Source organism: Strix uralensis, chromosome Z (assembly GCF_047716275.1).
Source record: "Strix uralensis isolate ZFMK-TIS-50842 chromosome Z, bStrUra1, whole genome shotgun sequence".
NCBI lineage: Eukaryota > Metazoa > Chordata > Aves > Strigiformes > Strigidae > Strix > Strix uralensis.
The window spans coordinates 70,289,143-70,304,085 of NC_134012.1; the positions used below are offsets into that span (position 1 = coordinate 70,289,143).

General features: G+C 35.6%; 1 protein-coding gene across 1 annotated transcript in view; it reads left to right on the plus strand.

Annotated features, from left to right (window-relative positions):
* ADAMTS19 (ADAM metallopeptidase with thrombospondin type 1 motif 19) overlaps positions 1-14,943 on the plus strand; it is a 152,601-nt gene that overhangs the window by 78,425 nt on the left and 59,233 nt on the right. Inside the window, exon 8 of the mRNA XM_074855368.1 lies at positions 756-861. Within this exon, the coding sequence (XP_074711469.1) occupies positions 756-861 (106 nt within the window). The remainder of the gene's footprint in view (positions 1-755; positions 862-14,943) is intronic.

Sequence of the window (14,943 nt, forward strand, 5' to 3'; positions counted from 1 at the left end):
GTGGTCAAAAAAAAAATTACCATTACCCAAATTAAGCTGCATGTTCCTTAAGCTTTTACAATTACAGACATTCTACTTTTTAGAAGCTGAACTTGAACTCAAAAGCCTACCATTCAGGCTTCTATTTTTTGAAAACTTGGGTATTATATAGTAGAGTCATTATAGCCTCTACAATTAATGTGTTTGTCAGGCTGCAGTCTCCTATGAATTCTTCTCATTCTGTGACACCTGAGTCTTTTAGACATTTTAAAAATCATTAACATGCTGAACACTGTATCATTACTTAACAGTGATCATGTAGAGGTGTCGCTCTGTGCTTCGCATTCTGTTCTTCTGAGTCTGTCAGAGGAAATACCTGTTCAGATTTGTGCCCTATTGTTGTAGATATCTATTTTCATTTACAGTAGTATTGATATTCATATGTGTGGTCTATCACATCTCGTTAAGGTACCTAGCAACACTTTTAAAGAATATATTTTCTGCACATTGCAGTCTGTGTAATCAGATAATATTACTATCAGGTAATATTACCACTGCTTGTGATTTCTTTGCTATCTTTTATCCAATTTTGTGCTAAAGTCAGTCATTCTGGCTTACGAGTAAGTAAACTTTTGTCAGATATCTGCTTATGTATTTGGATGATTCTGACCACAGTAAGGCTTCAGACCTGTTTGGGGTTAGTAATACATATACATACAAATACATACAGTTAGTAATAACAAAAAATAATGGAATGTGGTGGTTGTGTTTCCTAGGTATAGCATATCTGAGTGGAATGTGCAGTGAAAAACGAAAATGTATAATTGCAGAGGACAATGGTCTGAATCTCGCTTTTACCATTGCCCATGAAATGGGTCACAAGTAAGTGTGTGGATAACAAACTAGTATTTTTTTGCATGTAATATTGCTATGATTTATTAATTTGACTGTGTACTTCAGTTTTTCCTTTTTCCTTTTAGGAAGGCTTTTAAATCTGGTGAAAAATTTCAAAAACAAGCTTTTGTTATTAATAATAATAGTGACATATATTAATATATAGTATGTAAATTAAGAAAATGTTTACAAGTTGGAGTAATATGTATAGCTACACAATAACTAGGTTAGCTGGAAGGACTGACATTGTCTAGAGGAAAAGATGGTGCCCCAGGATGTTTTTTCTTTTGGGAGTGTGGTATTGTGTATTGGATCCAGCTCTGACTATTGTTGCCAACAAACACTTTAATGAGATCATGAATTGGAAGAGCCCTTATTTAATTTGGCTTTCTCAGGATAGATCCCTTTAAAGTGTATAATGGTCATCAGTCATTGCAACATTAATATTGTTTTTTCCTCCCCTTAATAGAAAAAGATGACAAAGTGAAGGTGAAGGTAACTATCTTTCACAATTGGATGTTTTTCCTCATTCTATAAGGAATACTTTGAAGCAAAAGTGAAAAATTCTCATATTGCAATAATCAAATTTGTTACTGAAAGTTGTATTTGATTCTTGGCTTCAGTGCTTGTTAAAGAAAAATAAATAGGAGATTTCATATTTTAAAATAAAATAAAAGGGAGGTGTGTATTTATCTGTCATTTTTACCTGCAGTGTCTGCTCCAGGTATCTGCGTATACATTTTTAGAATAGCAGCTTCAGAGTGACAACAGACGGGGATGTTTGTTTTGTAAAATCGTTTGAACCTCTGAACACTGAGGTTAGGTATCTTAGGACAAACACTTTGAATTAAAAGTGATTCGGTTTAAATTTGGTCACGACTGTCTGAGAATGGGATAGCATCTAATATTGAAACATGAAATTAATTACAAGAAAGAATTAGAACTTAAAATATTTCTATTTAAGATTTGTCCTGGATGCAAAATAAGGAAATTTGGAGCAATTATATAGCTTGGAGGAAAATGGTGACATAAGTATTAGATGATGCATGAAATTGACCTCTTCTGTTTTTTCTTTTTTTGAGTTTTCATAACTGCAGAAAGCAACGCCAGGTAAATATAAGCCATCCTGTTTGAGTGATAGTTATGATAAAGGAAAGACTTCAAAAGAAAAATTTTTTTGTGTTTTTTAGCCACATGCTGTCCTTTTTCTTTTTTCACTGTAGTGTTTGCTGACATTGGAAGGGAGGATGGGTAGAGGAAGACTCATTTTCTGTACACTTGTTCTTATGACAGTAAACCAAGGATAAGGGGAAAGAAACAATAACTGAATATGATCTGCAGATAAGTTCACTGATGGAGTAAATTAGAAAATTGTTCGAGGCAGGATATGATAATACCAGATAATTTAGAGAAATATAAGTGCTGCTTTATGCTCTGCACAGTTAAAATATGTTTATAGAATAAAAAGCCCGGCAGCAGAATTGCTGGATTTGAAAAAAGAGACATGTTGATCAACAAGAAATGTGACACCTTATTATTCCTGGAAATGGTGAGGTAGAAAATCCTATATTTGGGAAACGGGACGCAGGTATAAAATTCTTGCAAAGTTATGGGTGATATGTTGGTTCTGCACTAGAAAATTTGAGAATGTGGGATACTGATCTTATGAAGAATTTTTTGTATTGCAGCAGACAAGTCAGACCTATTTTTTAACATTCTAAGAGCCACTGGATGCCAAACAGTAACTGGAACAAGTTAGACAGGGAAGCTCGCTGTTGATGCCTAGCCATTCTTCCAAGACTGCTGCACAGGCCAGGCTCTATAACCCTTGTTGCATTCGGTCCTTATCTTGAAATATTTTCATGGCTTTGCATTACAGTGAGACTGAGGAAGAGAAAGGATTTAGCATGATCTTCCTGCAGGGACTTAAAAACTAAATTGCTGATGTATGAATCCTGGGCAGAAATGTTAAAGACTACACTATGAAATTTCAGAACTTTCCCTCCATATTAATTCAAATAAATTTGGAAAAACAAATCATGATGATATCCCAGCCATCATATACTCAATGTAATAATGGCATTTGGATGTTCTTAGAGACATTCTCACATTTCTCTGCAGGTACTGTAATAGACATTTTAAAACAATTGAAATAAAGAATAAACCAAATCTGGTTTCATAGTAAAGGACAGGATATTATTTGAACCACACATTTCTTCAAGAAATTCAACCTCATGAAGGGTAGTAACAAGCTATGTAGAAATTAGGAAGACTGCCACAAAAGTGAAAGAATGGGTAGACGGAATTATATGAACAGATGCCACAAAAAAATAAAAAAATAATAAGGGGCAGCCTCCACCACAAGACATGCAGAGGCATTCAGCTTGATCCCTGCTTCATTGTGGAGCCAGAGTCCTTAACCACTGCAATCTGAAATAGAGTGGTCTTGCACCAGAGAGAGTAAGGTGATATTTCAGAGACACTTGTTTTCTCTGCATGACTGTCTGCCTGCCAGCTTAGCCCTGGTGATTGCAAAGAAGCAGTTTAGGAGTAGTTGACCCTTTGTGGAGAGACAATATAAAAATACTTGAAGACAAACGTTTGAATGAAAGGCCCACTGAAAAGGACTTTGAGATTCATATATAACTAGAGTATTTCTCGCAGAGATTTGTCTTGCTCATTCTTAACTGTCTCAGAAATGGAGTTTAAATGATCAGCATCTAGACCAGTCATGAATCTTTTTCTCTTTCAACACATCATGTTTTCTAGAAAATCTTCACAAAGTCTTTCTGAATCTTAAAGTCACTTAACTATTACCTTCTTTTTTTGTCTAATGTCTTTAACCATTCTAGTTGCTCTTGTTGTGAAGAGAGTCCTATTCAACAGAATAGGAAAAACAAAAACTTTCACAGACTTTGTCTGTCAAAGCACAAAGAAAAAACCCTTAATTTTTTGTCTCCTGTACAACAAGTAATATACTTGCCCATAAATTATTCAGATAGACACAAAATGTATGCAATATAGACTCTGTTGATTTTCACTGATCAACCTGAGAACATAAACAAATACATTCACAATTGCCATTGTTTTTAAGTATAAAAATACCTTTTCATAAGATAACAGTTTGCTTTTGGAGGGCTTGTTTTTATACACCAAACTCCATGCTGTTATCTATATGTTTGAAATTCATTTGTCTCTGGTAAAATCTCACAATCATTTGCAAACTCAGGACAATTTTGGAGACCTCTAATGTCACTGATGTCATTTGTATAATTACAGGTTTAGGGACTTTGGGAGGGATGGGGTGTACCCCCTGCACTGAAATCTAGGTTTGCTTGCATGGGAATGCAGTTGAAGAAGTACAGTTTTATATTGGATACTTATACATGGATATTTGTTGAAGTGTTGTGTTGTGATTTTCTTATTTTTTTCCAATTAAAATAGAAATATTCTCAATGAAATACAATGGCAGACTAAACCTTACTTTGCAGTATGAAGTGTCTTTGTTCTAGTCATGTATATCTGAAAGCAGATGATCTTTCAATGACATTGAGAATTAATGTTGTAAGTCAACAGTTGATTTTTGAGCTCTATCCTGAAATATTAGGAGCCAGTCTCTGTAATCAGAGATTAAAAACTGTAACACATTAATGGATTCAGTTTTAAAAATCAAAGGCTATATATTAAAATAAATGTAATGAGCAATGAGGTAATTATATAATGAAGTCATATTACTTCATAGAATATTACTACATAGAATAAAAACTGACAACAATTAATTAAAAGACATCTCCATGTGGAAAACAGAGAGAAGAAGAGAAGGAATGGTATTATTTTGATTATCACGTAACATATCTTCATTTTACTTACAAGATTGCTGTCTGTGGGATATGACTCTTTCTTAAGTATGGAGAAATAAAGGATAGATGTAAACTGCAGTGTCTCCAAATATATTAATTAACAATTATTATGGACACTTAAGTATATTTTAAAAGTTGTTTTCAATAGTTGAAAGAGATACTGTCGGAATTTCTCAATCAGTTTTATACACATCCACATTCTTTTTTTGGTAATCATTTTGTGAAATATGAAATGTACCTATTTTTAAAATTCAGGATATCCTACCAGGTATTTTGTAGTTCCAAACAGGAAGTCTGTGGAATTTTTCAATCACCTACTTAATAACTCATAAGCAAACAACATACATTTTTTGTGATGATATTAAACAATTGTATGGAATCCAGTGGAACTTGAAGAGAGTTTTAAATGGGAGACTAGGAAATGCTAATGGAGCATCAGTTACTTCATGCATTTTTGTTATCACAGCCCAAAATATGATAACGGAACACAATAAAACCAACAAGAGTAATAAAAGCAAATGTCTACCAATCTTTGTGAGTGAGTTACTAATGTGGAGAAGGGAATCTCATTAAAGTAACTGAAAAAAGACCTATCGATATTTATAAGGTTAAAGTAGAATTTTACAGCTGAATTTGTGTTTAACAAGTACAAGATTAGCACATGAAAAGCAAAGGTATTAATTAGATTTGGTAGAAGACCTCCTTACATCTTGAAAATCATCTAATCACGAGTATAATGAGAAACTTCAGGAGCATTAGTGGTCACTTCTACTGATAAAACTGTGCACAGTAGGATTCATATGAGTAAGGATTACCAAATTACGGCATTTGCTATGTGGCATTTTGACTCAGATGTTAAGTCAAATTATTTGTTTAGCATTTATTTTGATCCCTTCTTGTTCAGCTGTGAGAGAAAAAATGAAGCCTTAATTGATGCCTGGGTGAATATGCATACAGACTACCCACTGTTTACATTTTAATGACTTTTCTGTCTTGAGAAAGAAGCGTAGAGAGGTTTTACAGGATAGTGGCACTGTTTTTCCAAAATACCTATCTGTGGGGTATACCAAGAATTTTGAGTCTCCTGCCTGTTAGTTCGGCAACTTTCTCAAAGGTTAGCTTCACCAGGAGAGGGGTTTGGGTACTCATTTGGGAAAAAAAAAAACCAACCAAACCAACAAAAAACAAACCAAAAACAGAAGAAAACTCTCTGTCTACTTGGTCAGTGACAGCAGCCTTTCTTATGAATGATGAGATTCCTTCCCCTTCCATGTGCCTTCCCCTTTTCTGGGACAGACTACAAAGGCAGAGTTTGTAATTCCTACCAGCTCATGATAAGCATAGCTTTATTCTGTTTCCCCAAACAAGGAAACATATCTATATCAGGACTGTAATTGTGGTATCTATATTAACAGAATACCCTTTTCTTTCCTGAAAACAGAATCTAGATGAACAATCCGTGATTTGAATCACACTGCTGAAATTACCTGCTTCTGTAGGACCATTCTCCTCTTACATGAGGTAGCTGACTTGTAGCCATGCAACAGATTGTACTGTTCTTAGGATAATTATTTAGTTAGATTTATTTCACATTCCAGAATGTGGGATAATTAATTATTTTAGAATAAATTAGAAAGCACAAGAGTGACACTTTAATGCTGTTTTACCACAAAGGAAGAAAAACACTTTCTGTAGTGCAATTTTATGCTCTGAGAAGGCAGCCAAATTAATTTTTCTGAATGCTTAGAACATTTTAGTTGATTAAGAACTGAACCATAAGTGAAATAATATATGATCTCAGGACAGTGGATCACAGTATGAAATTATGAGGTAAGCAGTTGCTGAAGTTGAAAACTTTCCTGCGGAAATAGATGCAGGTATGGTAAGTTGAAGAATAGTTTTGAAACAGAAACTGGTGAAAGTACTAAGGAGCTCATGCTGTAAGAGGTGGTCTTTCGAGATTCCTCAATTGCAGAAATGTTTCAGTACAAGTACAGTTCCTTTGCAACTGCCTTCATTAGTAGAGTATGTTTCCTGAGTTTGTCCTGCAATCCATTACTCAGGCTTCTGATTCAAGTGAAAGAGTAAAAATATGAAACTGTTAGGTTCAGTGTGACTATATTTTATTGATGTTTTCAGTGATTTTTTTTTTTCCAGCTTTAGGCCTTCTCTTCTAAAATGTTAGAACTTTTAAGCCTCTGCTACCATTTTAAAAATTTTTTTTCACTAATGCTACATTACAAATTATTTCTCTGTAATTATACAGTTAAGAGCCAGTAGGATTTCTAAATTTGTTGGTCTAGGAGGCTGAGAAATTAATTTCTTGTCACCCACAAAGGCCTTTTCTTTATTTTGGCTTTAGAATACCAAATTTACTGTTAGTCAGGACCTTCTGGTTCAGGTTGTGCTTTTCTAGCTTCCTCTTCCTTGATGTGAAACTGTTCTTCTATTTCTGTCTGTAATCCCTATACAGAAAGATATATGCCTTTTAGTTCAAATACATCCTCTTAAAATTTTAGATGTTTTTTGTCGTTGTTTGTATGTTTATGTTGTTGTATTGTTATAATTTGTATACTAGCAAGAAGGAGACAGGCTAGCAAATTTTGGGGCCCTGTCGTTCCAAGCACTGTACCGTTGAAATGTGAGACAAATCCCTTTATAGTTATAAGCATAAACAGTAAGTGAATTAATTTCTAGGAAGCATAGATAAATTTCAAAATATGTCTATTTTTATGTGCTCTGCGTAGCATTTCTCTTCAAGTAGATCTGCATAAGAGGGATACTGTGATGACATATATTTAGCCAACTCTGATTTGTTGATAAATTATTGCCTTAAAAGATGGTGGCAGTGTAGGTTATTTAACCAAGAATATATTGAGTTGACATGTTAGCATAATTACTCCATTTACTGATAATTAAGCTAAGCCTTTATTCAGTAATGGCCATAATATCTCTCTGAGGTCTCTCAGAGCTTTTGCTTCCCAGCATCCTGACTCAGGTTATCTTGGGGACCTACAATGTTGGGCATTCCCATGGCAGTGACTACTGAATAAGAAAGAAGCTGCTGCAGAACTGTTGTGTCATTGAGGACCATGTCTGTAACCTGTGTCCAAATAATCTACTTGCTTCCTACTCTCTCATAAATCCCTGATCCCATGGGCTACAGGGGCAGTCCATAGAAGGTGCAGAGGAAGTGCTTGTCATCATGGCCTCCTCCCAGCTGCACAGACTCTCTCATTGTCCCTCCATTGTTTCTTTCCTTTATTTTTCTGTCCTTTTTGGCTAATGGTCCCAAGTTGGATTTCTCAGCCCGGGTTTAGAAACATAGATAGGGGTATTTATCTGTAGATATAGAAATATCCATAGATTCAGGTAGTTGGGTACAAAAGGAGGGTGGCAAATGTGACATCCATCTACAAGAAAGGCAGGAAGGAGGATCCAGGAAACTATAGACCTGTCAGTCTGACCTCGGTGCCAGGGAAGGTCATGGAGCAGATCAGCTTGGGTGCCATTAAAAGTCAGATGATCAGGCCCAGTCAGCATGGATTTATGAAAGGCAGGTGCTGCTTGACAAACCTGATCTCCTTCTACGATAGGGCGACCCGCTTATTGGATGAGGGAAAGGCTGTGGATGTTGTCTACCTTGACTTTAGGAAGGCCTTTGACACCATTTCCCACAGCATTCTCCTGGAAAAACTGACTACTCGCAGCTTGGATGGGCACACGCTTTGCTCAGTAAAAAACTGGCTGGATGGCCGGGCCCAAAAGAGTTGTGGTGAACGGAGTTAAATCCAGTTGGCGGCCAGTCACGAGTGGTGTCCCCCAGAGCTCGGTTTTGGGGCCACTTCTCTTTAATATCTTTATTGATGATCTAGATGAGGGGATCGAATGCACCCTCAGTAAGTTTGCAGATGACACCAAGTTGGGTGGGAGTGTTGATCTGCTCGAGGGTAGGCAGGCTCTGCAGAGAGATCTGGACAGGCTGGAGCGATGGGCTCAGGCCAACTGGAGGAGTATCAATAAGGCCAAATGCCGGGTGCTGCACTTGGGCCAACAACCCCTAGCAGTGCTACAGGCTTGAGGAGGAGTGGCTGGAGAGCTGCCAGTCAGAGAGGGACCTGGGGGTGTTGATTGACAGCCAGCTGAACATGAGCCAGCAGTGTGCCCAGGTGGCCAAGAAGGCCAATGGTCTCCTGGCCTGTATCAGAAATAGCGTGGCCAGCAGGGACAGGGAAGTGATCTTACCCCTGTACTCGGCACTGGTGAGGCCGCACCTCAATTCCTGGGTTCAGTTTTGGGCCCCTCACTATAAAAAGGACATTGAATTACTCGAGCGTGTCCAAAGAAAGGCAACGAAGCTGGTGAAGGGTCTGGAGCACAGGTCGTACGAGGAGCGGCTGAGGGAACTGGGGTTGTTTAGTGTGGAGAAGAGGAGGCTGAGGGGAGACCTCATCGCCCTCTACAACTCCCTGACAGGAGGCTGCAGAGAGCTGGGGATGAGTCTCTTTAACCAAGTAGCAAGTGATAGGACAAGAGGGAATGGCCTCAAATTGCACCAGGGCAGGTTTAGACTGGATATTAGGATGCATTCCTTTACAGAACGGGTTGTTGGGCGTTGGAATGGGCTGCCCAGGGCGGTGGTGGAGTCCCCATCCCTGGAGGTGTTTAAGAGTCGGGTTGACGTAGCGCTGAGGGATCTGGTGTAGTTGGGAACTGTCAGTGTTAGGTCAATGGTTGGACTGGATGATCTTCAAGGTCTTTTCCAACCTAGATGATTCTGTTATTCTGTGAAAAGCAGCCTGACTGTCAAAAGATGTTGAGCTGTAACTGCTTTGACTGATTTTCATCATTACTGAGTTTTTTGTTCAAAATAAAGTTATTGTTGACTGTCAACTGAATTGTAGACACAGGAGCCTGACTTTTGCGCAATACAATTTGAAAAGTACAGCTGCAGTTTGCAAAATTGAGCTTTATAATGATTTTGAAAATATATTCACAAAAAGCTATAAGAAATTATCTTTCCCATACACATATTTGTGTCATTGATGGATTTACAGAGGAAATGGCTATAACTCTCTGCAGTTTGTAGATAGCTGCATAAAACATGGACATATTTTTATATTATTTTTAGTATTCCTTTACTCTCTGTGGTAACATTTTCTGTCCCATTTGCTCAAAAATGTTTACTTTACAGGAAATTTTATCTATAAAGTATTGTACTTGTTTAATAAGAAACTACTTTTATTAAATTTACTCTTAATAAGAAGGATACAGTCCTTCCCCTTTGTTACTTAGTTGAATGTTTTGATAAAAGGTGATACAGGGTTTTCACTTTGCGTGACATTCAGCATTAGATAGTCTTTATTTCAAACATGATATATATAAGAATCATCCCAATTCTTTCATCACAAATGCTGCTTTTTTTACTGTTGCATTAAGAAAAGAATCCATAAGATAAATGTTCAAAACTATTGCAATAAGAAAACCCACAGTTCACTGACTGATCTTTAAAGCCTTTTAAAAACTATATCTCTTTTGATTTTTAACTTATTTTAATGAAGTTCAAAGTGTCTGTTAGATGTTCAGCCATATTAGCATGACATTTAATACCCCTGTGATGATAGTAAATAGAAAGTAATGGCAAAAAATAGCATTGACCCATAAAAGCAGTCACAAGGTCCTTGAGATCATCTGAGATTCTGTCATTCAGTTTTCATGCTTTAGTTAGTTAAGTTCTTTAAAAATCGACAGTCTCTGGTCTTCCAGAGAGAAGAAGGCATCTGTGTTCTGCAGTCATGAAGTTATGCTGATTTAAATCAGCCTAGAATCTTATTGGGCAGATGGGTATATCATGCCAAACTTCACAGTGGTCTGGAAACTGTCCAACAAAATACACTTGCAATTAGAGATGACAGAAAAGGATGCAGTTTATTGCATACTTTGCATTTCCATTTACTCTTACTCTCAACGTTTATATAGTGATTCAAAACCGTGAAAAAAAATTGTTTTGCTTAGTCCAATTCTGTGAACAGACAGAGGCTCAAGAAAGATCTTATTTTATGCAAACAAATCACAACAATGCCTAGCAGAAATCAAGCCTCACTAGCCTTTTGCTGGCAGCTAGACAGCTGAAGAAAAAAACAGCTCAGGAAGAAATGAAGCACTGGGACAATGAAGTAGCACTGTATCAGCATTTTTAGTAAGTTAAAAAGATACAGTAATTTTGTAATTTAAATTTAGAAGATTAGTCAACTCTTTCTCTAGCAAGGCTTCAAGGCTTCCATTTCTGCCAGACTATAATGTTCCAGGATGGATTTATAGTTAGCTTTCCTTAGAATAGCATTTGTAAACTGAACAGTTAGTAACTGAACAGGATGGATAGATTTAATTTAGATGTGTAAAAGTTGAAGAAAGATCATAATAATGTCAATGGTTTTTGTTAATAAGGAAACTTTTTTTTTTGTCTATTCACTTAAGTTCATGATAGCTCAAAGTCTTTTTCCTGATTACATATTTTCTTCAATTTGAAGAAATACTATAAGTCAGTGTTCTTCCTTGGCATAAGACTAAACCATAGACATAATTGTTTATCTTGAAATACTGCAGTTTGCAGAATGTGGCATGGGTATCATATTTGCCAGAAGTGACTACTTTTCCTGTATTGTATACTCTCTGTAAAAACCTTCAGCAAGGGGCAATACATGTCATCATGTTATGATGCTAAATACATCTGTCACATCAAAGCTTTAAATTATTTATGGGCTTAAGTCAAAGGACCATGACATGGTGCTATCTCTAGATCCAGCTTCTTGAAGTATGGTGTTAGAAGTGTTGGAGTGATAAAGAAGAAAGCTGTTTAGCAAAAGTTACAAACTCAGCTGGACAGTAGAATCCAGTATATGCTAATGTCCATATATTAATGTACATGTAATTTTTACCCAATTGTTTTAAGATTGAAAATGTGATCTGAGTTTCAAACAACGTAACTGATTCAGAAAAGAGAAATATTAATTGCATAAATATATTTGATTTTTTCTTTTTATCACTGATTTATTTTTCCTTTGAAGACAAAGTTTTTTCCAAAATAAATCATCTTCTACCTTTTACCATCATAGTTTTTCTGTAGCTAGGTTACTTGCCTTTCAATTCACTTTAGGCTAAATAATTCATTTACAAGTAGAACCATGTGTCTTATGCCATTTATGCATTGATCTGTGAAGCTCTCATATATTTTAAAACACTTCTAAAAAAATCATACAAGAGTTATTACTTCACTAACTGGGATTTAAAAAAAACCCAACACAACATACAGTAATACATATTTTTGCATTAATTCTATAAAATAGCTTATAGAAACCTGCTACTAGTCTGTTTGTTTACATAGTTTTCTCCATAAAGATAGCAGTATGATAAAACTTTTTTTGTTGAAAAAGTGCAATACAACTATTAACAAAGTAGTGCAGCTTCCTTCTCCCTGTATGTGATTGTCAAATGAGTGATGTTATCTTCACTTGTCAAATACATCCTTGTGATACTGTGATATGCAAAATTTCAGATTAGAGAAGTCATTCGGACAACCATTGTACTATTAAATGTCATATAAGATTTTAAACCTTGTCCTTTCCAAGTCCATAGTTTAAGAAACTTTAATCATTCTAACTTACTATTGCATGTAATGATGACAAGAAACAGTGGCAATAATAGGGAGGATAACACTTTGTAATTAATAATGATTTTTAATTAATTCTTATTTTTGCTTTTTGAAGTAATACAATCCATTATATGTTTGTGATTTATTTACTAGCATGGAAAAAGATCTATAGGATAATAATTACAGTAAATTTACAAATTATATGTAGTGAGCATTTATAAAAATATGAATTTTTAAAGAAATCAGATGCCACCCTGATCTCATCACACATCACCAGTATAAACTGGCAGCAGCATTCAAAGGTTTACTATCTCCTTCACAAAGGGAAAGTTTTTTCAATAATTTTCATTCTGTCATGAGCTTAAAGTAGTACTGTTATCCTGGATCTGCAGTTTACACTCATCATTCCTCTGCTGCTTATATCTCTTGGGCTGAACTGTTATCTTTTAGGGTTTGGGAATCTATTTATTATACAGAACTTTCAACAACCTACCCCTGGTTCCTTGGGTACTTGCTCTTGTGGATTTCCTAATCCATCTCATTTCCTAACCTGTCTCACTGTTAGTGACTGTAAAACTCTGAACAGTAGTAGTCCTCTTTAAGCTCTTTAATTCTAACTTTTTTTTTTTAATTTACAGATACACCTAAAGTAGTTTGCCACATCTAGCTGAACTAGTAATTGCGCCTCTATTAAGTTTTTTATACTAGTCTTTGTGCCTGCATTACCTGTTTCTAGCTTAATTGCATCATTCATGTTCAGCTGCAGTACCGTGCATTTAAGTGGAATGTGATGGTGATAACCAGGTTGTCATCTGCCATTTGCAAAGCACAATGAAAATAATGAATAAATAATAAAAAGCTTTCCACCTGGAAGAATGTGGGGTCACTGAGCAAATTGATGATGCAATGAATGTAGCATATATAGGAGAATTCTGTAGCCCTATAATGAGAAGAAATATAAAATAGCACTTTACAATGAAGATCTAATTCTTTCCAGAAGGTGTGTGCATAGCTTCATTTAACTTATTTAAATATAGCATAATGACAGAGGACCTTTTGTTGTGATTTAAAAGGGCTTTTATTTCTTAGTACTTGCCTATAATCAAATCAAATCAAAGTGTGGTATTTGATACATTTTTGGTATGTGGGTTGACACTAGAATGCATTTTGTGCCTGCAAGAATATGAATTATTCCCTTGATGGCAGGAGAAAATCTGTTGTCTATCTTGAATCCAGCTGTACTCATATAATTGCAGCAGTAGTGAATTGTAAAAGAGTCACTTTTTAACTGAAAAATTGAACTAATATTTGTTTCCTACTTTCTGTGGCCTGAGTTGTTAATTCTGACTTCTAAGCACAGAAATTAAGGATTTTTCTTTGTACTATTCCTACTGCTCATTAAACATCAACAGAAATCATCTTCAAAACTTAGCAGAGATTCTTCCAACTTTCTGCATGATATCACCAAAAAAACCCCAAAATCTGGCAGTGTTTTTTAAACAAGTTTTAGAGGTTTTATTAGATAAAAATATTTTTTCAGTTGACTTGACAACCATGTATAATGGTAGTGGAGTTTATTTGACCAAGGCTCTTTGTCAAAATACTTTTAAACTGAGATTATTAAAATGTAGTTTAGTTGCATAGTGTGAGTTGAAATATTGCTAATGTTTTAGTTAGGGAATGCATTCCATAGGATGCTTCCTACTTTCATATTATATCTGTTGTGTACAGTCTTTAACCAGAATGGGTGGAGCATTTTTATATATTAGTGGAAAATAATGTGTCTGTTCTTAAAACAGAATTTATTTCCATGTAGATATGATCTACTCCTTGTTAAAGTACAGCACTGTCTTCTTTGTTAATTATGCTTTTTTAGACTTGTAAAGTTATCCTCTTACCCCAGACTCCCCTTGTCTTCCTCCCACATGCGCATGGTGTTGCTTTAGTCCTGCATGAATGATCACAGCTGTGGGAGAGAAGATCTTATGGACAGAGATGTTCCCAATGTGCTCAATGCTAACATAATAAATTCTACAGGAAGAGTACAGAACAGCACCTTACACAGACAGTTTCTGCGGTGCCTTTCTTTTAGTGAAAGGATGTAGTTGTCTCTTTCATGTAGACAGTACAGCAAAAAAGACTAAAAAATACCATGACCACTAGTGGGAGCATCGAATATTATTATATCCTTGATTGTTAATGAAGTAGATATACATGCTTGCATTACTTACTCTCTTGCTGGATAGGAAGGTACCAATGACTGTTTTTCACCACACATGTAATGTGATATGGTGAAAGAAATAAGAAGTTGATACTACTGCACATCTACTTTTATGTGGTCTTGTAACTGATACTAGGTCAGATAAATTATGCAGTCAATACCATGATATAGAAGACACCAACAGTACGTATTGAGGAAAAGATTTCTAAGAAAGTTTAAGGGCAGTTTCTGTTGCTACTTTAACAAACTCCTCACATATTGTCTTGAGATTTAATTACTTGATGTTAACATAATGACCTGTACTTCCCTTTTGAAATAGCTAGTCATTCTGATAGTCA